This window comes from Falco cherrug, chromosome 1 (genome assembly GCF_023634085.1).
Source record: "Falco cherrug isolate bFalChe1 chromosome 1, bFalChe1.pri, whole genome shotgun sequence".
Taxonomy (NCBI): Eukaryota; Metazoa; Chordata; class Aves; order Falconiformes; family Falconidae; genus Falco; species Falco cherrug.
The window spans coordinates 120,280,722-120,305,415 of record NC_073697.1 but is presented as its reverse complement, the minus strand read 5'-3'; the positions used below and the strand labels follow the sequence as shown (position 1 = coordinate 120,305,415).

Here is a 24,694-nt window from a genome sequence, read left to right as displayed (position 1 = left end):
TCATCTAGCCCAACTGCCTGACCACTTCAGGGCTGACCAAAAGTTAAAGCATGTTATTATGGACAAATGTCTCTGCCAACACTGACAGGCATGAGAAAATTAAGGTTCTTCCCTGCCCCCATTTCTATAATAAAACTGCTCAGAAAAAGATCTAGGAGCCAGTCAGACATGGCTTTCTTCCAGATATACCAAAAGTGCTTGATTATCTTTGCTGAGTTATAAACACCATGCTCTTCTAGGAGACTCCTCCATCCTGGTCTGCAATGACATTAAGGCAGAAGGCTTTCCAGGCAGGCACTGAATTTCGGAAATATGTAGATGGTTATAGAGAGGTCTATGAGGAGAGAAGAGGAGAGGAACAGTCTACGTTTCTCTTATTCCCTGCTTTATCTCTCTCCTCTACTGCTGTATGTGAGAGCTGAGCACCAGCCATTGCTTTAATCACCCAGGGGCTCTCAGCTGCCTGTCACTGCTGGATTGGATAGAGTTTTCTGACACAGATCCCATCTTTTCTGGATGCACAGTCTGCTGCTCTTGCGTAAACGTCTTATATTGCCTTTTCTGTAGGCACCACTGCAAGGTAATGCAATCAAGCATAAATCCAGGGAGTTTCATCACGCAGAAGGCAAAAAAACCTCAACCCACCATCTAAACCCACTGTCACATGACTTAATTTGGACCTTTGATTCTCTGATGGATTCCAGGGCTGACAAGGATAAATAAACCCCCTTGGACCAATCTCCACTCTAGCAAGTAGGAGAAAGATGACCTTCTCTAACCCTCATTCCCTTAAGCTGCAAAGCGAGTACCAGAATCCCAAGTCTTTTCTGAACTTGTATGTCACAGACATCTCCTCAGGACTCTACAAATCCTCATTTCCCTCAATTTTAAGCTCCTTCCACTCTTCAGAAAGACATGAGAGTTTGTCCTCAAAAGTAAGAGAGCATCAGAAGCACCAATTTCTCATCAAGGGGCAAATCAGAGAGAACAGAATTGGAGGCAGAGCTAAGGAAGACACAGCACTGAGGTGATGCTATGGGGCTGTTGGTGTGGGGTTTCCCCCTCCACAGCCCCAGCTAGAGAGCTTGGAAACACCCTCATCTTGAAGAGCAACCCATCCAAACCCACCAGGGCAGAGAAGGCACCGACATCCCCACTGAAGGGTCCTGAGACTTGCCCAAGGTCACCCAGAAGCCCATGGCAAGGCCAGGACACCCTCTGCATCCCAGCCAGCGCTGGAGCGAGCCCTGCTCCTGGCTGACCTCCCCAGGGGTGCTTGGACCCAGCTGGAGGCATCACGGCAGGGGGGCTGCAGGTCATCCCCACCTTGCCCACCCCAAACCCCGCTGCCTGTAGCCCCCTGCCCGCCCCGCTGCCCGCGGCAGGGCTGGGCGAAGCGGAGGAGGAGGAGGAGGAGGAGGAGGAGGCGGAGGCGGCCGGCCTCTTCTCGCCTCCCCCTTCCCTCTCGCCGGGTTTCCTTGCAGCATTTCCATGCTAGAGGTCTCCACCGAGCTGCGGATTGAGGATCTGTCTGGCTGCGCCGGGCCCTCTTCCTTCCTTTGTGCATCCCCCCGCACCGTGCAAGCCGTGCCCCCCCGCCCCGGCCGCCACGTCCCCGCTGCATCCCCCCTCCCGAGCCTCCCCCGGCCCTGGCGGCAGGAGGAAGCCTCCCCCCCGGGCAGGCAGAGCCCGGGCAGCGGCGAGGCGCTGGGTGCCACGTCGTGCCACCCCCCTTCCCGGCCCGGCCGGGGCATCGAGGCCGCATCCCCGCCCACATCCCCGCCCGCATCCCCGCATCCATCCCCGCTCCGCATTTTCGGCGGCGGCGGGGTCCCCTGTGGCGGATGCTGCGCGTCTCCCCGGGCCGCTGGTGCTAAATGCTGAGCGCCGACAGGATGGAGGAGTTTCAGAGCGAGGAAGAGGAGCCCTGGTACGACCAGCAGGACCTGGAGCAGGGTAAGGATGGGAGCACCCAGCAAGCTGCCAGGGATGGTGGGCCAGGGGGATGAGGGGGCAGGAAAAGGGGTAAATCCCAGGTACGGGAGGGTGGGATACCTTCTCTCAAGACTCATATTTCCTTGGCAAAGCCACCGCCTCATCCTGCAGCAGCACCTCCGTGGAAATCTCAGCTATGCTGCTCCAAGCCGCTGTCCTGGCGGTGGGAAGTTTAAACCCGATGGCTAGAGGCAGGGAAGCCCAGATTTATCCTGAGCATCAGCGGGGTCAAAAATTCGGTGATCCACAAGGAAGCTGGTTCCCCAGAAAACTTACTGCAGGCAGAATCACACAGGGGTAGTTATGACATTGCTTTCTTCTCAGAGCAGTTGCAGGTAGAGTTAGCAGGCACACTAGTTAGAAATCAATACATTGGAAATAATGTGTCGCTGAGGATGCTGAAAGTGTCTCTCAAAAGCTTTTGCTGTCCAAGCCCAAATCCAAAGGGACCTTCAGTTTCTAAGTCACCTAATTATTTCTGGAGATTTTACCAATCAGCCATGAGAGCAGGAGAAATTGAGAAGGAGGGAAAAAAAAAAATCAAGGCCAAGTTTCAAAGAGCAAAAATAACCTTGTTGGAATATAAACACACATTTGTGTAGTTTGTTTTGAAGTATCTGTACCTGTATTTGCACTAGTTCTATGTAATGTTTATCCTAAGGCTGGACAGTTGGCAGCTGTGGGTATTTGTGGCTTCTTTTTTATTTTATTTTGCTTATCTTAATATTTTGAGTTAACACGCAGTAAGTAAATAATTGGAAGAAGTTCTGTTTCAGCCAGTGGCCCAGGAATGAACTGAACTTTGTCAACGCGTAGCGGAAAAATCATTCCTACCTAAATACAGTACCCCTCGGCCGCCTCGCACTATAGGTACGGAACAGTTATATAGCCAGCTGACTGTCAGCAGGGACGTATGGTCCAGCTGCAGCGCCTCTACCCACCGTAGTTCCAGCACATTATGTCATGATTTAAAGTTTACACAACTTCAGCTGCAGGGCAGAGGCCCAGCAAGGAATGATAACCAGCCCCCCAAGGGATTGTTGCAGCTGGGTTTTAACCCCAATTTCTCAGTTAACAGGAAGTATCGACCGCAGGGTACTGGCCCCGGTTCTTTGAAACACAACGCTCAAATTAACCCGGGGCAGAGCATGGAGATGGAGCTATCAGCCGAATAAACAGTGCAGCCTTTGAATGCTCAGAAATTCACATTTCTGGGTGACGTCTTCCCATGGCTCACAAGGGGCCTGGGCACTGGTCCAGGGGCAGGACACAGGCTGAGGAACAGCAGAACTACAGATGAATATAAGGAGTGTTGAACAACGTGGGACCAATTGATTTTTAGCCTAACGCTGTCCCTGGTGTCAGGTTCATGAGTCAGCACTGGCACCGTACAACTGGCTCGCAGCAATAAAACCACCTTCCCACTGCAGGCCAGGCTCCTAGCTCTGTCCCGGCAGCGTAAATGCAGAATAACTGCCTTCAGATAATGGATTGATGTTGGGGATGGACTCCACCTCTGAGCACATGCAGGACACAGACCCAAAACAAAGCCCAGCTGCGGGGTTTGCAGCCTCCTGTATGAATGGGGGCTGCACCAGCTCGCACGAACTCAGAAGGAGAGATGGGGAAGGCTTTAACTAAAATCAGCCAACTGGAAAGGTCCTACGGGGTAATTACAACCGTAATTAATTTGCATGATGCACAAAGCATCGTGAAGGACAGTGCTAGACTTTGTCCACATACACTGCTCCTTTGCATTACAGTGTGGCAGTATCTGGAGGTCTTTGGTGACAGCAATAGCTGTGAAGCTGTTGGTTTAGAAATGAGGGGTGGAGGCACAGTGCAAGACATCCAGTGTAGCACGATTGTGAGGCGGTTGTGGGCCAGCATTACTAAGAGGATCGGCATGCCAACAGGCCAGGGTCGCACAGAAACCCACGCCTGGCAGCAGCACCAGGAAGGCGGAGGACAAAACCATAGGCTTAAAGACTGTTCCTTAGGAGTGAGGGGTGGGAGAAGCAAGAAACAACCCAAGCTAGGAGAGCAGAGAAGGTTCTTCTGGTTGCTGGGCCTTTGTCGTCATTTCACAGCATCATCAAATATTTATTACATTTACATCCAAAACTGTTTGCTAAGCAACAGATGGCTTAACTGGGAGCTCTGTGATGATTATGTTAATTAACCATTTTAGCACCACAGAGGAAACCATGCCTCCAGCTCCACTCTGAGCACCTGTTACTTTCCTCCTCACCCCCCCACAGGGGGTGAACTTGCTGAAGTTAACTAATTTTTTCAAGAAGATAAAACCCCAATTGCTCTTTTTTCCCCTGAAGCGCCCCTTCCAGCCTCATTCAAATGAAGCTGATGCCTTTCAGACTCCTTTACCTGTTTCCTAGCATGCTGTAAGCCTCCGTGGCTTTGTACCAAGACATTGTACCTCCAGACATTGAACCAAGATGCCTTAGTATACAGAAGCAGAGACTCAAATCCCAGCCGGCATACTTAGCAGTGACATGGAAACAGTAGTGGTGTCCTCTGAGGTGTTTCATTCTTATGATATTCCCTCTGAGAAGGCTTTCTGATTTGAAGGTGTTAAAAATGGAGCTCTGATTGCTTGGTAGCATGGCTTTGCTTATGGCCAGGCTTCCTAAGCACGAGTACATGTCAGCGCTGCTTTGGTTCAAGCCACAGCCTCACCTTCCATGGGCTGGGGAATCTGTGCCCCTAAGTGTTAAAACCAGAGTACAGTGATAGTGAACCTTTTTCCAGCCATTGAGAACTGATGATGTGGCCAGAGTTGCATCATCCCCTGTGCGCAGGGTGTACATCCAGCCAGACCCTGAGAGAATGAATGAACTAAAATTAGAGACTCTGAGCTGGGGATAAGTGGGGACACCTTTTCTGTTCATCAGAAGCATTTGTGTTCAGAACGGCTGCATGCCAGCTTAATCACATCTGGATCCAAACAGAGCAGGGAGCAAACCCAGCAGCTATCTCTGCCAGCCACTTCCAGCCTTCACCTCCCCCACAGCGATCTCCCAAGGCAAGTCCTCCTTGCAATCACTCCGCTGCATTCCCTGATCTTCCCAGCCTCCCAGCCTCCCTGCCAGCATTCAGGTCTAAGCCAAAGAGCAGGGTGCAGTTGAAGAGGAGAGCTCTCAAAGCCACCCTTGCAATCTGGAGCCTAAATACAGCCTAAGTGCTGGGGTGATTCTTGCGGTGTAAATAAAACGGCCTTGCACTGCTCTGAGTTAGGCAGCAGCAAAAGTAGTACAAGAACCAGCACATCATCTCATTGCCACTGCAGGACTGGTAGTCCTTTCCTCCTGGGCAGCCATAGAAACTTTTGGGCCAACCCATCTGCAATGCAGGCTTAGGACTTTACGGCTGTAACCTCTAAAGGTCTCCAGATTTAAGGATCTTATTTTAATTCCTCCTTTTCCTGCCAAGCATCTGATCTCTTGCATGCTAAGAAGGAAAACGACACAAGGTGCTGAGCTTGCACCACTCCAAACTCATCCGTTAAGACACAGGGTCACCAGTGCTCCAGTGACCGGCTCCTGACTTTGAGGTAAACCCAGGGGATCAGTGCTGGGATTTCTGCATCACCCAGCCTGTGTGGGGTGGCCCATGGAACTGCAACTCACGATGGGCTTTGCCCGAAGGATTCACTGCACTGGGGAGCAGGTGGTACCGTGAATTCTGTCCCTCATGATGCAGTTATCCCAGCATCCAGCTCCGGGGAGAAGCCACGCAGCCTGCCTGTCCTTCAGAGTGCAGTGGTTAACTCGCTGTCCTTCCTCCCCAGCGGCAAGCCAGGAGGACAGAGTTTTGCCTGCAGTAGCTGAGCCACTTACTTATTTAGCAGTGCAGTACAGCAGGTCACCTATGGCAGTGGAAAGTTTTCAGCGACTAATTGCTGAGCTGCTTGGGAATGGTAAGAGGGACTAGAAAAGTCACAGGAGACAAGGAAATAAGATGACATTTAGGTTAGTCTGAGGAAGGGATGAGAGCCACCAAACTGGGGCGGGGGGAAGGAAAAAAATAATATATGTATTTTCCTAGAATAATATTTCCCCTGTTATGTGAAGACAGCAAGAAAAAGGGGCATAAGAGAGCCCCACACAGCAACTTCCAGGATCTCCCTCCTAGTCTGTTCCAGAAGCTCCTTTCTGTATCTGCCAACCCCCAGGCACATACTTCCAGCTGTGGGAGGGAGCGGAATCAGAGGAGCTGCTGGGCGAAGAAAAGGAGAGGCAAAAGGAAAACTGGCAAAATAAATCAGAGTTTTCCATATCTCCCATCCTGAAACAATCAGCTAACAGTGGCATTTCTCCTTGGCAAGGCCATGTGCAAAGGATTTACAGTCTGAGCCCTGAAGGACTTTCCCCCACCGCAGCCCTGCGCCCAGGGACCGGGAGCCAAGGCACCAGCCGCTAACACCCTGCACAGGGAGCCTGGCCCCCCACCCCCACCCTTTCCCAATCCTCTTCCTTTTCTCCTGTGCCAGCCAGCGCTGGATGGTGACCGAGCAGATGCGTTGACTCAGTGTGACAGTCAGGAACCGCTCAGAGCTGTGACAGCACCAGAGTCTGCTCCTGCTCCTGCTCACGCATGGCTTGCTCACTCCCGCACACACTCCACCTTTACTAAAAGGCTTTTCCCAGAGCAGCATGGTGGTATATTCCCACCTCACCTAACTCCAATAGATCTGTGTGCTCACACCAAACGCATCACTAGGGCTTCCAAAGTTTCTGCTTAAGGTGCTCAAACATACTTATGTGGGCCAAGAATTTAGGAAAGTATCCCCAATACAAAATACCCTGAAGGAGTGAGACCAGATGTTACACAACTGCCAGTCTTTGCACAGCTGGGAATTTTAAAATGATTGTATGTTAGAGTTTGTACTTTTGTCTTTTCTTCCATGCGCATTTAACAAACAGTTGTAGACCTTCTCTCCAAAAGGTGACAGTTCTTTTCATGGTTTAAACAGCCTGTTCCTCTGCAGCCTTCTGGGAAGCCACTCTAGTTTATCCCATGTGCAGCACAGCTGCCCTGGCACCACTCAGTTAACTGGTCTCCTCCCTGAAGAACTCAGTCCTTCAAGCGTGTGGTATCCAGATTCCTGATGACCTCTTCCAATTACGCAGCTGCAGCGATGGCAGTGGGAGCTAGGACATTATTATGCTGTCCTCCAAGTTTTCTTGGCCTGCAAGCAAGTGTTGAGTTTTGGGAAGACGTGCTAGACTGGGAGGCGGTGGCTGAGCACTGGTCTCTGCAGGAAGAGGCAGAGCAAGGAGCAGTGCAGTGCATCCCCCTGAGCATCAGTCTCTGCAGCAGAGCTGCTTCAGGAGCACTGGTTTTGGTGTTGGGCTCCTGAAAGAGGCATTGCCCTGCACCCTGCCCAGGACTAGTGATGGACATAAATAACACCATGTTGAGAGTACATCAAGTATTTCATCACTCCCTCTCCTTGCAAACTCAGACTGGAAGGCTACAGCACTGTGTTCTTCCTGCATAGCTCCACAAGTGGCACTGATCACTCACCTGAGGTCAGGATCTCTTGCTACATGGGCAGCATCTCCAGCCAGTACCAAGAGTCAGGCACAAGGCAGCTGGGCTGTGTGTGAGGTGCTCCTCGAGGCACAGGGCTTCAGAGCACTTCCCAGCAGTGGATGGGAAGGGAGCAGTAACAGGGCAGCAGCGTGCAAGATGATACACTTTAAAGCCAAGCAGAGGGGGTGCCAGAAAAGAGGTGTGTGGGTTTTTAGTGTTGCTGCAGGGGGTCAGGCTGTTTTTTGCATTTAGCTTTAACACATGACTGTGGAAGATGGATATTCTCTGTACCTACATGCCTCTGGCCCATGAGAGGTAGCAGACAGGAGTAACCAGCAGCCGCAGTGCTGGCAGTGATGTTGGGGGATGCTGCAGCTGCAGGTGACAGTTGTGCTGGAACTTGGTTGCTCCCTGAGAGACCACACCACTCAGGATCAGGGGTCCTGTCTGCACACACACCCCCCCCAGCAAGAAGGCAGCAAGGACAGCAGGGCTGGCTGGCAACGGCTCAGGGTAGGAGAATACATTGTATGAGCATGAGCAGGGCTGGAGAGCTGACATGGTTGGGGCAGCCCATTGCTGTGGGCACTGTTCCCTGACACATGACCTCTCCTTCACAGGTTGCCTTTGCTTGGGGCTCTGCACATGCACAGTACTGTGGTGCAGCAGCAGCAGACATGTAAAGTCTCCCTGATGCTCATCCTCCTTGTTCATCCCGGGTCAGTTAACAACCTCCTGCCCAAAAACACACAGGGGAGATGAGATTGCCACATGGCAGCAATCCACGTTTCTGTGTCTTTACCTTTAAAAGAGTAAAAGCCTCTATTCACGGTTCTCTGCATCCCAACATAATTAATTAGTCAGAGCTTTGCTGCCCGGAGGAGGAGTGCACACAGGAAAGCACTGGCTTCCTTTCTCCCTCCTTTTTCCTCACTGCTTCTCCTCAAGAACTCCACTTGTATGTGTTTATTTAGGACGCTTTCTGATCCAGGTGCACTAGGAAAGCCTCCAAGCCACCAGTCACCGAGCTCTTTGAAACTGTTTTAGCCTACAAGGCAAACACAGGCACTGAGGCTGTTTAGATAAGAGAACATCAGGGAAAGACGCAGATGGGGCCCCAACCATGGTCTAATAACATACTTTGTGTTATCATGCTCTAACAACTTGGCAAAATGCACATTGATTGCTGTGGGCACAGGGACGGGACTGCTTGTATGTGTTTGAATAGGCACATACAGCTTCTAAGCAGAGGTAACCATCCTAGGTCTCAAACGTCAACATACAGGGGAGGCTTTGGGGCACGGAACGGTAAGAGAGCAGAAAGAAAAGGCGAGTATCAATTAAGTCAAAAAAGCCTGACGAGCATCAGAGAAGAATGAAAGAAGAGCTGATAGAAAGGAAATGCTGCATAGGACTGAAAAATACAGAAGGCAAGGAAGGGAGCAGCAGGGGCTGAGGAGGCTGGAGGGTTTCCCTGCAGCACAGCACATTACAGACATTGCAGCCCTCAGCCCCTTGTCGGAGTTTTCCACTCCTTGGTGGTGCCAATTTTGCTCAGGGGACCAGAGACAGCACAGAGGGAGCTGCTCTCGTTGCACTGTGCTTGCCTCGACCCCCCGCAAACCACCTCTCTCTGCCACCACCTGAGCTCCCACCCTACCAGGGACACTTGCAAAGCCAAAGGCAGCCCAGGGATACATAACAGATTACACAAGAGAAAGAAAAGAAAAAAGCAAGCAAGAAATCCAGCAAATCTCATTAGGCTAACAGAAATGCCTGTGTGACCAACGTCAGCCCAGCTAGAACCAGTTTGAAATGAGGAGAGGAAGAGGGAGGAGGTGGCTGTGCTGCCAGGGGCTTCACACACCCCCTTTGCCTGCTCTCACCCAGCCCTGCCAGAGGCATCTTCCCCCCCTTGCCACATTAGGCTGCTCCACAGAGCGAGCCCTGCCTTTGTGGTATACCCGATTCCACCAAAATGGCAGGTCTCCACGAAAAATAGACAGAACGTCAAGTGCAAAGCTGAACTGGGTAGCAATGTTCGAGTTATGCCAGTGTAAAAGGGATGGAGAATCCACGCCTCAGCAGTAACACTGGTGGCTCTCCGAAAACTCTGCCTAGCCATGGGAAACACTATCATCTGTGGAATGGGCATGTTGAAAAGGCTTTTCCAGGTTGCTTGTGAGATGCTGTCAGATGGCAGTTGCTTCTCTGCATCCCAGCACTTTCCATTGCAAAGGCTTACAAGGGCTAAGTACATAGATTGCCTCCACCACCCACCACAGAGCAGCAGTAAGTGATATACTAAAGCCAATATTCATTATAATATACCCAGATAACACAATCTCCTGCAATAAGAAGAAAAATAAATGAGGAGCAAGTACACCCTACCCTCCAGTAAACCAGCATAACATCATTTATTTAGATTTTGAAAGGAATAATTGCACCTACCCTTGACTCTAAATACCCATGTGTAATGGAGCAGACAGCAAATGCAATTAAATTAAACGTCAACAGCATTAAACATCAGTTCTTAACTCTCAACCTACCCCATCCATCAGCTAACAAGCACACTGGAGTTCCTCCAGAGACCTCCACACCAGAGCTCTGATAGCTGCTCCTCTCCGCCCTTTAGCAGGTGAATTCACCATCTGCAGCAGCAGGAGAGGAGCAGCCCTTTCCACAGCCCCACCTTTAGGAAGGGACCACAAGTAATTCCTTCGTGGCTGCTTAGCTGAAAAGGACCTGCGGATACATGTGCCATAAACCCCTGCCTTTTGGCACAACAAGCCAAAGGACTTCTGTCACCCCCTGCAAGCCTGCCTGTCTTGCAGGATGGGGACAGGGCTGGTGTATTTAAAGGTGAGGAGCAAAGGACAGCATCCCTCACCTGCACTCGGAGCAGCGGGCACGTTCTCTCACAGCCTAAACGCATGAATCCCGCTATCCAAGAGGGACGACAGGGGAAAGCCCATAGCAGCTGCTCCAGATGGTGGCTTCTTCCAGAAAGCCGTATTTATGAGGACCAACCGAACAGCTACTGGATCACCATCGTGCCGAGAGCAGCCGAAAACTCCTCTGCTTGACATTAGGCTTACACTCCCCCAAAGGCACAACCAGGCGATGCTGGGGGGAAAAAAACCCTTCAGAGAGCAGCTATGACAAAAAGTGCTCTGCCCAGACAGATGCAGGCCAGCACTGAGAAGGCAGAAACAGCTCCGAACCCTCTTTGGACCTCATTGCAAGCTGCTGCGAAGGCTGAGCTGGCTGGGGAAGCGCCCAGCTCCACAGCAGCTCCAAGCAGAGCACATCTGCCTGTGCCAGCATTTCCACAAGATGCTGCAGCAGGGCAATACCCTGCAGGTTGTTCATCAGCCTCTTTCAGTCAAAGACAACCTGCTATAGCTTTTGCATGAGGATTATTTTTTTTTTCAAGTTTCCTCAGTGACACAGAGCTAGCAGAATTAGCGCTGGGCTAATGGAGATGATCTCCGCAGCTCCAGACAGCTGCCTCCTTGATGAGCTGCCCAGCGATGCTCCCCTGTACCAAGCACTGCTCGTGTTCAACTCTCGCTCCCTTCCCACCATATGGTCTCTCTTCTCCTCTCCTCCCTCTTTGCTCAGGCGCCTTTCCCACAGAAGCTTGCAGGGAGATGCAGCCTCCATCCCTCCCTCTGCTTTGCTCCATGCACAGCTCTTTGTTTGGGGACACAGGGTGTCTCCTTGGCCGGCGTTAATTAGAAGGGTCACGTCAGCGCTTGCAGTGCTGGGAGCCAGAGGGCACCGAGCTGGTGCTGCCCAGGAGAGTTTGCATCTGCAATCCCCTCCCAAATCGGATTTGGGCAACACCAAGACATCCATTTTTTAAAGCTGAATGTTGGCCTTTTCTCGGTGGTGCTCTTGGCGCAGGCATGCTGCAGAGGGATCGGGCACATTGAGAGGACACGAAGCACAGCCGCTCCCCTCCACTTTATTTCTCTTTCTGCATCGAGAGGGGAGGGGGAAGGGAGGGATCAGCATATCTGCTAAATTAGGGCAAGTCATACAGCACTGGCTGGCTGATCTGATAGTGGAGAAGCAAAGAGGAATACAAAAAATTGTAGGGAAACCAGAGTGCTATGCAGGGGGAATCCCCAAATTCCCAAGTAGTTCCTTTTCTCCCCAAACAACTTACTGAAATTTCACATTCAGCCTCAGGTTTCTGAGGTCTCCAAGGAGGGGAGCCGTGTGCTCCCCCAGCCCATGCAGAGCCACAATTAGTGCAACGATTGAGAGAGATCTGGTTTAAAGACAACATTAATGCACTTCCATACAGCATCCCCTCCCGCCCCGCAGTCCCACAGCCTGGGAGAGACCAACAGGTGGGGAAGAGGACTCGGGCACAAGGCAGGTGGATGAGACAGGATTACCGAGGATGCTTTGGCTGGCTGGCGGGCAGAAAGTGAGTGAGTGTGTGCATGACGATGGCTGAGGCAGTTAAAAGACACTGAAAGAATCAATTCCCCCATGTCCTTCAAGCCTGGAGTCTCTCAGGACCTTATGCTCAAAATGGAAACGAAGAATCAATTTCCTCCTCAGAGCTCAGCCCCATTCTTTCCTCTTTCCCACTTGTCCCCAAACGCTGCTCATTTCCCCCATTAAATTATTGCTGACAGAGCCCCTTAAATTACAATGCAGGATCTTGCACTGGCTAATCCACTTAACTCAACCCCAGCTGATTAAATTGGATGCCATATGGTGGGAGAGCACTGGTGTAATCCGCAGGGACGGGGACACACTTGCCTCATTACCTGGAGCACGGCATGGAGCCCTCTCGCTACACGCCTCTGTGCCGGGGTCCTGCTTACTGCAAGGGATGCGATTTACAGGGTGCCGGTCTCCAGCAAGGCTCTGGCAAGGTGACGATGCCATTAAATACAGCCCCAAGCTGCTTAAAGGCACAAATTGTCCTCCCTCTCTGCTGGCATCTGGCTGTTCCCCTGTCCCCAACTGGCGTAGCAAACGCTCGGTCTCCCAAGGGCACTTTGGAAACTGGGGAAATTGGGTGCTTGGAAAAAAAAGAAAAAATAAATAAATAGGTGGAGGAAGTCTGTCCATAGGGAAACGTGCCAATATCTTGATTACACTGATAGCTGCAATCGTAGCCCTCAGACCAGGTCACTGTGCAATGATAAGGATTGTAATTAAAAAGGTCACAGCCTAGAATAACACCCTGCAATGCAGGCCACAGCTGGAGAGAACATTTCCATGGTAAAGGGGAGATTTGAGGACACACTGAGCAGCTGCTGGCTGGACATCTGGGGAGCCAGCCTTCCAGCATCCCTGGAGCCACACAGAAAGAAACACGGCCATCACCCACAAACTAGTAACACAGCGGCACTTCCCACAGTGCAGCGTTATCCATCAGGAAAGCCCCATCCCAAGCACTGACAGCAGGAATAGCGCTCCTCCCAGCGAGCACTGGTGTCCGAGAGGTCAATGGGAGCCTAGTGTTGTGATGTGCCAGCTAAAGTGTGAGAGATCAGTGATTTTCCCAGGGCCAGAATACACCGTAAGCAACCTGGCACCCCTTCTTCTGGTCTTAGTGACCAGATATCCCTCTTTCCCAATCAACTGTATGGCCAAATCAGTCACTGGAAGAAATTATAGCTGATCTCAGCCCCGGCAGAGCCTTTGCAAAACACATCCTTAGTGGCAGACTGGAGAGGAGCATTACAACGAGCTGAGAAAATGCCAGGGCAGGAGACCCAGGTCGCCTCGCACACTACAGGATCGGCACTCCTTAATTATCTAAACCTGCATGAGAACCATACCAGAGAGAGAAAGAGAAATGAAACAGGTCCTGATGCGTGTTCTTATCTTTTTGAAGGTTTAAGGCCAGATTTTCAGTCTGCCCCTGTAAGGGCTAGAAACTCATCTCTAAAAGCACCAGGAAAACCAGAAACCCTCATGTTCATAGGAGGTCAGGCTTTAAGATGACAGCCCATTCCTAGGAAAGCCAAGGGCTGTTATCAGAGCCGGCTGTACCACCCCAGGCCCACAAGCAGCAACACCTGATGTGCTCAGGCTTTGGCCAGTGCAGGACTCACAGGGTCCTGGGGCTTTTTCCTTACCCAGGAGGCAGCCCCAGTATTTTAAACCAACTACACTGTCAATGTCGATTTTCCCCGCAGTTCTCCTAAAGTCCAACTACTTCAGTAGCTTCCTAAGGGCGTTTAGAGGTGGCAGAGAGTCAACACAAAGCGGTTTCTCCTCACCTTGGAGCAGCCCCAAGGAAAAAGCCACAGACCCGGCGACGCGGTGCTGCCCGGATGGCAGATGTGCAAGGTGCTTCCAGCCCCCTCGGGCCACGCATGGTTTTATTACTCGTGTCAGTCTATTAGCGGGTGATGGATGGAGGCTGACAGGGGAGGCAAGGCACAACCTTCGTTAGAGATAATAATATAATTTACACAGCATCCCCAGGGTCCCACGGGGCTTTGCCTTGCTCTTGTTCCGATGGATGCTGAGCCCCTTTCAGCCCAACAGGTCTTGGTGATAGGGGATGGAGATGCTGAGCACCTGCCACAGCCAAACCTCATGGGCCTGATTCTGGCTATGCAGTGTGCAGTGCGGTGCAGAAGGGTTATGCAGTCAGGTAGGCACCAAATCCTCATTGCGTGGAGGAGCTGCAGATAACCCAAGCCTGGCCTCCCCTGGCTCCTGCAGCCTGGCAAAAGAAAAGAGGCCAGATCCTGTATATCCCATAAGCGTACATCCATGTCAAAGCTTGTCAATACAACCAGTGCCATGCAAAATGTGCTGCTGTGTGGCACGGTGGCATTTGGGGACCCCACCGCACCCACCCGTGGGGCTGCGGGAACTGCAGCAGCTTTTTCCCGTCTGCTTTTCAGACTTGCATTTGGCCGCAGAGCTGGGGAAGACGCTGCTGGAGCGCAACAAAGAGCTGGAGGACTCCCTGCAGCAGATGTACGCCACCAACGAGGAGCAAGTGCAGGAAATCGAGGTAGGGACACGGCGGGGCCAGGGGTGGGGATGGGAGCTGCTCGGCCACCACTGTCACCTAAGGGCAATGATGGGGAAGGGGCGCTTCCACCAGTGCCAACAGCTCAGATGCCAGCAGAGAGGAAGGGATGTGCCATGGGGCACAGGAGTTACAGTATCTTCTGGATGTGCCTGAAGCGGGATGGGGTAAGGTCTGGTCAAGATCATACCAGCCCCGGAGAGGGTCCCTTTCCCCCACTAACTGGTATTTTCCCCTCTTCTCACATCCCTGCACTCCACTCAGCTGTGCACACCAGATTTTGGCACCAGGTTGCATCTGGGTCACATTTGGACTTTCCCTGCCCATCCGCCAGCCTTCACGCTCATTGCTCTGCTCTGCTTTCCCTTGATTCCAGTTATTTATAATCGCGTTTGTTCCCAGCTGGCCCCTCGGCACCCCCATAACACAGCCCCCTTTGTTAGAGGCATCAAATAGCTCTTTCTCCAAGGGCTGCAATCTAAACCACTGTTTCAGGCACCCTTTGGGATCAGGGCAGTTATTTCTAAGAGCCCACAGAACTGATCTTAAAAGCTTAAACCTGCTGTGCCAGGAGGGTTTTCATCCACTGGAAAACTTCTAGAGATCTGTGAATTAAAAAAGATTGGACCCCCCCTGATTTAAAAGGATGCAGGGCAGAGGAGGGCTGCAAGTTCACAAGAGCGAGATGTGATGGCTGCAGGGATCTGACAGCAGATGTCCAAGGAATCTGGTGGATGGATTTAGCCACCCCCTACAGCAGCCCTTCAGAAGCAAGGCTGCTATAGGATTTGGGTCTGGTCCCAGCTAAGAGTGATCATCTGGGTAGATGCCCCTCTCCCAGTCTTTGCAGGATAAAATCTTGTGATGACAGGCTCACAGAAAGGGGTCTGTGAACACACAGAAATGGCAGGTCTCCTCACATTTCACAGACTCAGAGTTTTAGCCTGAATTCCCAAGGAAACGCAGCTTCTGCAATCGATCTGTCAGCCGATCCAGTAACCAACTGGCCAATTTCAGTCAGCTTTGGTGAAGGGTTGCAGTCCCAGGGATATCAACTTTCTTTGGGTACTGGGGATAAAAAACCAGCTGAATAGAGAGAGACTGAGGTTACTGCCCTTCACAGAGGGCAGGGGAAGCTCAATCATATTTTAGACACAAACCTATATAGAGTGGGCAGGGGTATGAATATTTCAACTGTGGAAGAAGCTTCAACCGGGCAGAGGATAAATCAGCCACAAAACATGTTCTCAGAGGAAGCAAAAGCTGTAGAAACAACCTGTGAAACAACCTGGATGTTGGATGTGGAGTGTTTCTGTTTCACTTGTTCTTGCAGTACCTGACCAAGCAACTAGAGATGTTGCGGCAGATGAACGAGCAGCACGCAAAAGTCTACGAGCAGCTGGACCTGACAGCACGGGACCTGGAGCTAGCTAACCAGAAGCTTGTGCTTGAAAGCAAAACATCTCAACAGAAGATCCAATGGTACGGCCTCCCCTCCTCCCACTGCAGATAAAGAGATCTTCATCTCACCTTTCCCCTGCCCCAAAGCGCAGCATGTCCTTGCTATTTAAGCCATTCTCTTATCAGTCGGGTTTTGCAGCTACTTACAACACGAGCGTTTTGCACCGATGCTGGTTAGCAGAGGTCAGCCACAGCACAGACACCCCTGGGACGAGGGCTGGATAAAAGAATGTCTGAAGCTGCCAGGAGAGAGGCATGGCAGCCTCTCCTCGGATGTGTTTCCTTGAAGAAGAGACACATAATCATATCAGGGAGGCCCCCAGCACGCAGCCCAGCAGCAACACTAGGCACAGATCCAGCATCTAATGAAACCCTGGCTAGTCCACACTGAAACACCAGTTTATCCATAGTATTTCTTTCCTAAAACAAGCCTATGATTAAGGTCATGTCTGGAAACAACAGACCTTGCAATGCAGCACCTTCTGCAAATGACCGTGCAGTGGAGTTTCAGAGCAGAAAGTTTTACAAACTGCATTCACAGCTAGAACAAAACAAAATCTCTGCCTGGTCTCTCTGTGTTTATCTCTACGGGAGAAACAAGAGAGTAAATAGCTCACCTGCTTGCCTTTAGTGCAGAAATATTCCAGGGTAGTGCTTATGTCCCAGAGGTGACTGTTTCAGCCAACCAATTTGAGGACAGAGGGTCTCAAATTAGTACGATCCCTCGCCACTGTTTCAATCCCCCACCCTTTTCTACAAACGCCCCCATTCAAGAGCAACCACGCAGAGAAAGAGCCACCGCTGCCCTGAAAAGCACTGTCATACTCCCAGGGCACGTGCTAGGAAGTGGAAGCACATCCCGTAGACTGGCTTTCTCTGTAGGGAAAAAGCACCTTTAAAGGCCTTGTAGTGCCTGACTCCCCATCCGTGCTCCCTCCTCTCTCTGCAGCTTGACGGAAACGATCGAGGGGCTGCAGAACCAAGTGGAAGAGCTGCAGAAGCAGGTGGAGGAAATGCGGAGCTTGGAGCAGCTCCGCATTCGGCGGGAGAAGAGGGAACGGCGCCGAACCATCCACACCTTCCCCTGCCTTAAGGAGCTCTGCTCCAGCCCCAGGTACACAGCCTTGCCTTCAGCAACCCCTCCAACCTTCGCCGCCGCCTCCTCTGCCCGTGAACAGGGGATGCGGGGGGGTGATGCCCTCTGGGTGTGCGCAAAAGCCCCACCCCCACCCCCATAGGGATCTAGGCTCTGCATCAGAGCCTGAAACTCGGTGCTGGAGGTGGAGGGAGGACCTCCTGCCCGCCTGCCTAATCAGGTGGCGTTGGCAAAGCAGAGCCTTCACGGGGCAGAGCCTCCCCCCTCGAATGGGGAGGCATAAGCTCTTTTTTCAGAGGGCAAGAATAGCCCCCCAGGAGAACGTGGGCGCCTCACGCAGCTGCACTGCACCAGGCTGCAGGGGAGAGATGCTGTCTGGAGGGGCTGGGACTCTCCTGGCACGTTGGCAGGGAGCTGTGCAGGAACACATGCCAGACAGGACGCATTGCTTGAGCTCTAGATAGTTCAAACCAGCCTCTCCCAGTACAGCCCACCCAGTAACACATCATGTGAAGAGGACCCTTACCTCAAGCTGCCCACGCAGCTTCCCTTCCTGATCCAGCACAGCCCATTTTCCCTTTGCAGCTCCCTCCCAGCATCTCCGGCTTCCTGAAACCAGTTGAGATGGTGCATTTTGTCCTGTATGACTCCAGTACCACCACCCCTCCCCCCCCCCAGAGCACCAGTCACACACTGAGGTATGCCACGTGCTGCCGAATGCTGTACAAACACCTTCAGCACTATTGCACACTTGATCCTCCTTAAAACCCAGCCACTGTGTTAATTCACTGACCTCGCGAGGGCATTTCTTGCTCAGCTTTGTCCATAATAGAGGCTTCTTTAAATAGATAAGCGGTCGATAAACTTTGTCACTGAAAGCATCCTCTACCAGAGGATACGAACAAAAGACACTTTTACTGCAGCAGCAACGGGGATGTTTATGAGGCCATAATCTAACCCCCAGCAAAATCCACTTAATGTCTCTGTGGTTCTTTTCCCCCCAGCCCCACTCTCCCCCTGGTGCCTCGGGACCTCCGTTCAGCTTGCAGCTCTGCAGTTGGCTCTGAAGGTCAGGCTGCCCTTCAGTAACTTGGAAATCTGTTCAATACCCACCACCAGCAGCCATGCCTTCCAGGGGAGGCCACGGTGCTTGCTCTCTTCCAATCTGTTCTACCCAGATAGGATGCCATGGGCACTTCATTGAGGAGGAGGAAAATCTGATTTCCCTGACAGCAACGTCAGGGAAGGGGGAAGTGCTTATTATCACTTCCCAGGCAGCGAAGAAGAGACAACGCTGTCAAAAGTCTCTGTGTGCCTCCTTTGCTGTATAAATCTTCCCCCACCCTCTCTGGAGCATCTCCCAGACACAGGACAGCAGAGCCTGTGCTTCTGGTTTTTGGCTGGATGGGGTTTGGGGTTGCTGGCAGATGCAGTGAGTAGCTGGTGAAGTCTGTGATGCAGTGAGTAGCTTATGACCTCTAGCAAGAAAAACTCGAAGCCTTCTACTTTCAGCTCAGACTGCTAGCACTTGACCGTTCATCCTTGCTTCACAGCGATGTTGATGGCTTGTCATTAACCAGATGAGTCTTTTACCTGTTAGGGTTTCATTTCCCTCCTGTCTTTCACCACTGTTACCAAATGAGGGTGCAGGTTCTCTGGAACAGGGTCCAGAAGAGCCCCAGCCACACCTTGTGGTCTCCTGGCACACAGGAGCAGATGTATCTCACTCCATGAGCTCATGTTTCCTCCTTTCTGGGCATCAGTGGAATTACTTACATGCCAAGACGACACAGGTCCCTCACGGACTGTCACTTGGTCAGACTCTCTCAAGGGTCTTTCTTCTCTTTCAGGTATGAGGATGCATTCCAGGTCCACAGCTCTTCCACAGAGTTCAACCAGAAGCCACTGGAGAGGGAAAATGAGCGCCTCCAAGCCATGGTGAACTCCCTGAGGTCCCAAGTCAACCAGGAGAAGCAGCGGAAGGAGAGGGTTGAGCGGGAGTATACCTCTGTTATTCAGGAGTACTCAGACCTCGAGCAGCGGGTGTGTGAGATGGAGAACTGCAAACTGCGCATCAAGGAACTGGAAGCAGAGCTCCTAGAGCTACAACAGATGAAACAGGTCAAGAAGTATTTGCTCAGCAGGGAAGACAACCTGTCTGAGGCCCTCCTTGAGCCACTGAATAACGCCCCAGAAGCAGACTACATTGACCTCTCCGAGGAGGAGGGAGGAAAAAGTCACGGGCCATCCATGACACCTTCCCCAAACCACCCTGTCCGGAAAAGTTGCAGTGACACAGCCCTCAATGCCATCGTGACCAAGGATGCTGTGAGCCGGCACGAGGGCAATTACACGCTGCACGCTAACAACGTGCGCAAACGGGGCATGTCCATCCTGAGGGAGGTGGACGAGCAGTATCATGCCTTGCTGGAGAAGTACGAAGAACTCCTGAGCAAATGCCGGCAGCACAAGGACAGTGTGCGCCACACAGGGGTCCAAACGTCCCGGCCCATCTCTCGTGACAGCTCCTTCAGAGACTTCCGAGGTGAGGGACACGAGTTGGAAGAGCGGAAAACCATGGAGAAGACCATCAGCAAACACGTGGAGGCCGTGGACAAGCGGCTGGAGCAGAGCCAGCCCGAGTACAAGGCTCTTTTTAAAGAGATCTTCTCCCGCATCCAGAAAACAAAAGCAGACATCAATGCCACAAAGGTGAAAAACAAGAGCAGCAAATGAGCCCTGCCTCTCCGCAACTCCCGCGTGCAATTCCGAAAGCCCAGTCTTCTCTTCAGCCCCAAAAACGCCACGTGGCCCCTCTGCTTTGAAGGTTTGAGAGGTCTACGAGCAAGAAAACGTCACAGAGACTCAATTCACTTTTTTAAGCTTGGGCTCTGGACAACTCGTTGGGACAATTGTACATTGTAGTTAGAGGATTTCAGAAACTGTATGACGGATCTCTGCATGAGTTACTGCCGCTGCCAGACATCACAACAGCAACGTAAACCACAGCACAAAGAAAAAAAAAGAGAAAAGCGATCACCTCCTCCACCCTTTTCAGCTTGTGTTACAGCCCGATTATCTGCAAGCAAAAGCCTGGATGTCCTCCAGCATCCTGCCACAGCTGGAGCGCAGTGTTTCAGAGTAGAACAAAAAGCCATCGGAACTTCAGGGGCTGCTCCAGCACACCAGTCCAGCCCTCCACCTCGGTTTTATGGCTAAGAACCTACGCTTGTACCCAAAAGACTTCTGTCTACGCCTTCCCCTTCCCCAAAGGGCAGTACGTTCTTGCTATTTAAGCCATTCTCTTATGAGTCAGGTTTTTCAGCTATTTACAATGCAAGCTCATTGCAACTGGAAAAACTTGAAGAGAAACATAAAACTGATTGTTCTGTCTTCATCAGCATCACTTAGTATTCCAGTCCATGCTCTCCAGACTTCGTAGGCATCTGGGATTTCCTCACTTCAAAGCTGCCCCAGTATTTCAGCCCAGGTGAAGCATTGTGCCTGGTAGGAATTTAATGACCAAGGCTTTCCCATAAGCTAGGGAAGAAGTGCTTTTACAGTGTCAGAGACATGCTTTCATCTCACAGTCTGGGTACCAGCCCGCCGGGCTGTGCTCTTCCAGAGGTTGTCATTGCCCCATTGTAGCAAACTCCTCAAATGCAGCTTGCATGGGCTTGCAAAACTGACTCCCAGTGACTCGCATGCAAGCGGGATAAAGCATCTTACGGCGCCAGGAGCTTTGGTGCCGGCAGTAGCACTGATCACACATTGCCCCACACTTTTGCTCTGAACATCTCCCCAGTCGAGAGGACAGATTTCAGATTTCTGCTGAAAATAAGCTTTCTTGGCTGAGACACTGTCTCCAAAGGTTGTCACCTCTCACGTTCCAGTTCACTTGCCAGCACTGCAATCTCCTCACTTTTGCTTCCACAGACATGCGAACACACAGCCAAAAGGCCACTGCAGTCTCAGGAATCACCAGTTTCCATTTTTTGCAGACTAGATGTTGACCTTGAATGGTCAGACACTTGTTTTAGGCAGAGAAGCAGCATTTCATTACAGCTTAGGCAACACCCTGAGCATTGAGCCACAAAAATCAAGCAGTTCAGTGTAAGCTACCTATCCTGTACCTGCCTGGAGAAACTTTAGGCCAGATTTGGATTCTATTTTCACCAGCTTACATCCCAAAATCTTGGGTAAACGGTTGGGATTTTTGCAACATCGAGAAAATAAATGAGAAGGTGGCGTTGGAGGGGGAAGACTGTTTAAAAGGTAATTATGCTCTGAGTCTTGGTCCTCGATGTTACGAGGAGCCACCTTTCTTTCACTCTACATGGGATTAATCCAAAAAATACCCCCCAAAATACCTTCTTTTGTTAAGCTGAGTACCACGGCGGTAAGTTGGCAGGAGTGCGATGCCCAAACCCCACCTGCTCCAGAGGTCTCCTCCTCAAGCCACCCACCACCAACCACTCCGCTCTTCCACGCGCTGCATCTTCAGGTGCCCTATGGCCCCAAACTCAAGAAATATTAGGAGCCATACGCACGACTGTGGCTACCAGCTCTGTAACAGTATGGAGAACCTTCATGCCTTATTTATTTATAATGGAAAGCAGTTGTCTAATAAAATTAAATAAAAATGAACAACAGCAGCAAAAAAAGCAGCCTTGTTGATTTTCTCAGAGCATTCGCCACCCTGTTAATTCAACATGTGTAGCAGGGGATAGCTGAAGCGATGTTGGTTTAAGTCAGCCAGTGTTTACCCTGGAGTCATCTGGCTGCTGCAGAGGTGTGGGAAGAGGATCGCCTTCACTTTCCATTTTAAACAATCCCATGTGAATCAGCATCACAGTTAAGTGTACAGCAGATTAAATATATTTTCAAATACTTTATTCTTTTCTCAAATAAAAAGAAACACCACTATTCTCAAAGCCGAGACTTTCTTTACAGCTCTTTTAACTTTTCTGCTATTCTTAAAAGTAATTTCTTTGATTTTCATGTTCAATTTGGGTCAAGAAAATGCTTCAGGCTTCTCTGAAGAAAGCAGAGAGAATATGCTGAACTATACTGCTGCATTATTTATATAACGTACATTTTATGCACTTGGACTACGAACATTTGCCACATGATAAACCCCCTTCTTCTGTCCACTCCAAAGTCTCTGTAAAACCGTACAATTTCCAAGCTTGCAATTCAAATGCTATTTTCATTTCGGTCTTTCTTGAAAACCACATATCCAAAAATGACTGATGTAAGTAACACAATGTTAGTATTTGGCTTAACAAAGGAACAGCTGCCGTATATCAGCAGTTTGTTCACCAAAGTGCTGACAGCATTTTTTTCTGCATCCAAAAATATTAGTGGCCATATATATATGTCCTGATGACTGTGCGAGTCAGAGTCACTTGATTTTTTCTTAAGTGAGGCTTCCAGCAATCAAAGGAGGAAAAAATAAGTATCTTCTGGCCTTTTATCCCACCCTCGATCTAAACTTTTCAAATTTGCTTTGAAAACACGAAGGAAAACTACACAACTCCACTATGAGGTAAGAAGAGAGTATTAAGCAACCACACCACAGAAACTGGTCAAATAGGTGGCAGCAGTTATTTAATAGCACACCCCCGTGATTCAAGACAGGAAGAAAAATACTGCATGCAATTAAAATGGACGAGAAAAAGTACAATGTAATAGGAAACAGTGATTCATTTCAGAATTTGGCAAAACCAGTGACCCTGTTCAGCTCACAGCATCAAGATCAGTAAGGGCACAGCTTGTCCAGAGTTCAGTTTTATGCTGGATTTGAAAGATGACATTTAGACAAGTGCAATTCCACCAGATCCAGTCTGGTTTCTTACTTTACCACCAGTTTGAATAACCCTTCAGGAAAGTGCCCATTACAAATAGGGATGGACCACTTGAAGCACAGATTCAAGGGGTTTACAGAATTCTCATGGGGAAGACTTCCCGATTCAGCAGTCTTCTCTCTCTTACAGGAGCTGAGACCTTCTGCAAGGTCCCCTCAAAGTCCCAGCTTGCTCCTACGTTCATGGCTTGTGCCCTCATTCCCACGAGGAGTGACCAGCTCCTTGGACACATCAGCTTGTGCATCATGGTTCAGGGATGGCTCTTTACAGCTCTTGCTCACCAGTGACCACCATCACCCAAGGGGGTGAGCTTGCCAGCATCGCTCCCGAGGCTTTTCATTTCTCCAGCTTAAATGTCAAAAGCTTGGCTCTCTTGGGACACACCAAAGCAAGTCCTTGTCACGCCAAGCCCTGCTGCCAGGGAGAGCTGCTTCCAACCACCCCAGCAGAGACCATTCTGCTTTTTACCAAGACTGTCTGGACACCTGCACCCAGCAGCGCAGTGTGGGAACGAAGCAAAACCAGAGAAATGTCCTTTTAGATGGGCCTGGCTTCAACCGCGTGACCTTCAAGGTTCAATCCCAGCCCCTCTGTGCACCACATGACAACACCGTCCTTGGTGTGGGTGACCAGCGCAGTAACAATGCCGACATATTTGACAACAGTTGGTAAAATGAGTCATCCTGCTTTGGATATTTTACCCATCCCTCTGGCTACAAACCACAAACATTTACCTGTTCCCTGTAAGAAATTAAGGTCACCAGATGGCACGGTTTGTCTTTGACAGTTCTGGGTTTTTTCCTTAAAGCATTCTGCTTTCAGCCAAGTTTGGATGGGGGAAGCAGAGCAGAAGAACCCCAGGACACAGAGATCTGATTAAAACAAAGCGTGGAGCCCCCCTTGGCCCCCCAGCTCTGCTCAGCCGCAGGCAGGGCAGACTGACCATCGATGTTCAGGACTTGCTCCGTTCCCGAGGACAGAGTTTCCTGATTTTGTGCTGATGGGACCCAGCTCAGATACTCAAATCACATGCTGCCTTTCTACCAGCTTCAAAACACCCATTTTGACTTCACCCACAGTTTTAAACAAAAGATTGTCAGCTCCTGTCAAAACACCAGAGCAAATGACAGCCCTGTCCCTGCCTGTGCGTTTTCCTGCTGCCAGAAATAGCAATCCTTGCCGCTCTCACATGCACACCCTTCTCGTCAAGCCAACCTGAGAGCTCCAACAGGACCAAGAGCTGAAGGATTTCCACAAGTGCTTCAGGCCCCTGCATCCCCCATCCACCTCTGCGTCTCTCTTACAGACAGACCTGGAAACACGTACGTGCTGCTGTATCGGCTTTCAAAAAAAAAATAATTTTTTATATATATATATACACGTACCTACAACTTTTTAGCACACTTGAGCAGATAAAAATCTGAAAGCTGAAGCATCCCAGGTGCAAAAACTAGGCAGTATATAAAAAATGCTGGATGTATTTTCACTTTCACTGCTGGCTGTCAATGCTTGCCAAGGTGTGGGGTGCAGGCGAGAGCACACTGCGCCCCACCACTACCTCTGCCCCACGGAGCTGGAAACCACCTGCCCAAACCCACCCCCAGTACCCACCCCAGGGCCGCCCACACCCCATGCTGTGCCCCCCACCCTGGTCACACCGGGGCACTGCACACCCACCTCACCCCAGCATCCATG

The 24,694-nt window shown here is 50.8% G+C and overlaps 1 protein-coding gene across 1 annotated transcript; it reads left to right on the top strand.

Annotated features, from left to right (window-relative positions):
- The first annotated feature begins 1,495 nt into the window (after window positions 1–1,495).
- On the top strand, window positions 1,496–24,180 carry CDR2L (cerebellar degeneration related protein 2 like). Its single transcript, XM_005447287.4, has 5 exons — window positions 1,496–1,956; window positions 14,445–14,557; window positions 15,909–16,057; window positions 16,986–17,150; window positions 18,983–24,180. The coding sequence occupies exons 1-5, from the start codon at window positions 1,878–1,880 to the stop codon at window positions 19,866–19,868; spliced, it is 1,392 nt and encodes a 463-aa protein (XP_005447344.2). The 5' UTR covers window positions 1,496–1,877; the 3' UTR covers window positions 19,869–24,180.
- Window positions 24,181–24,694: the final 514 nt, after the last annotated feature.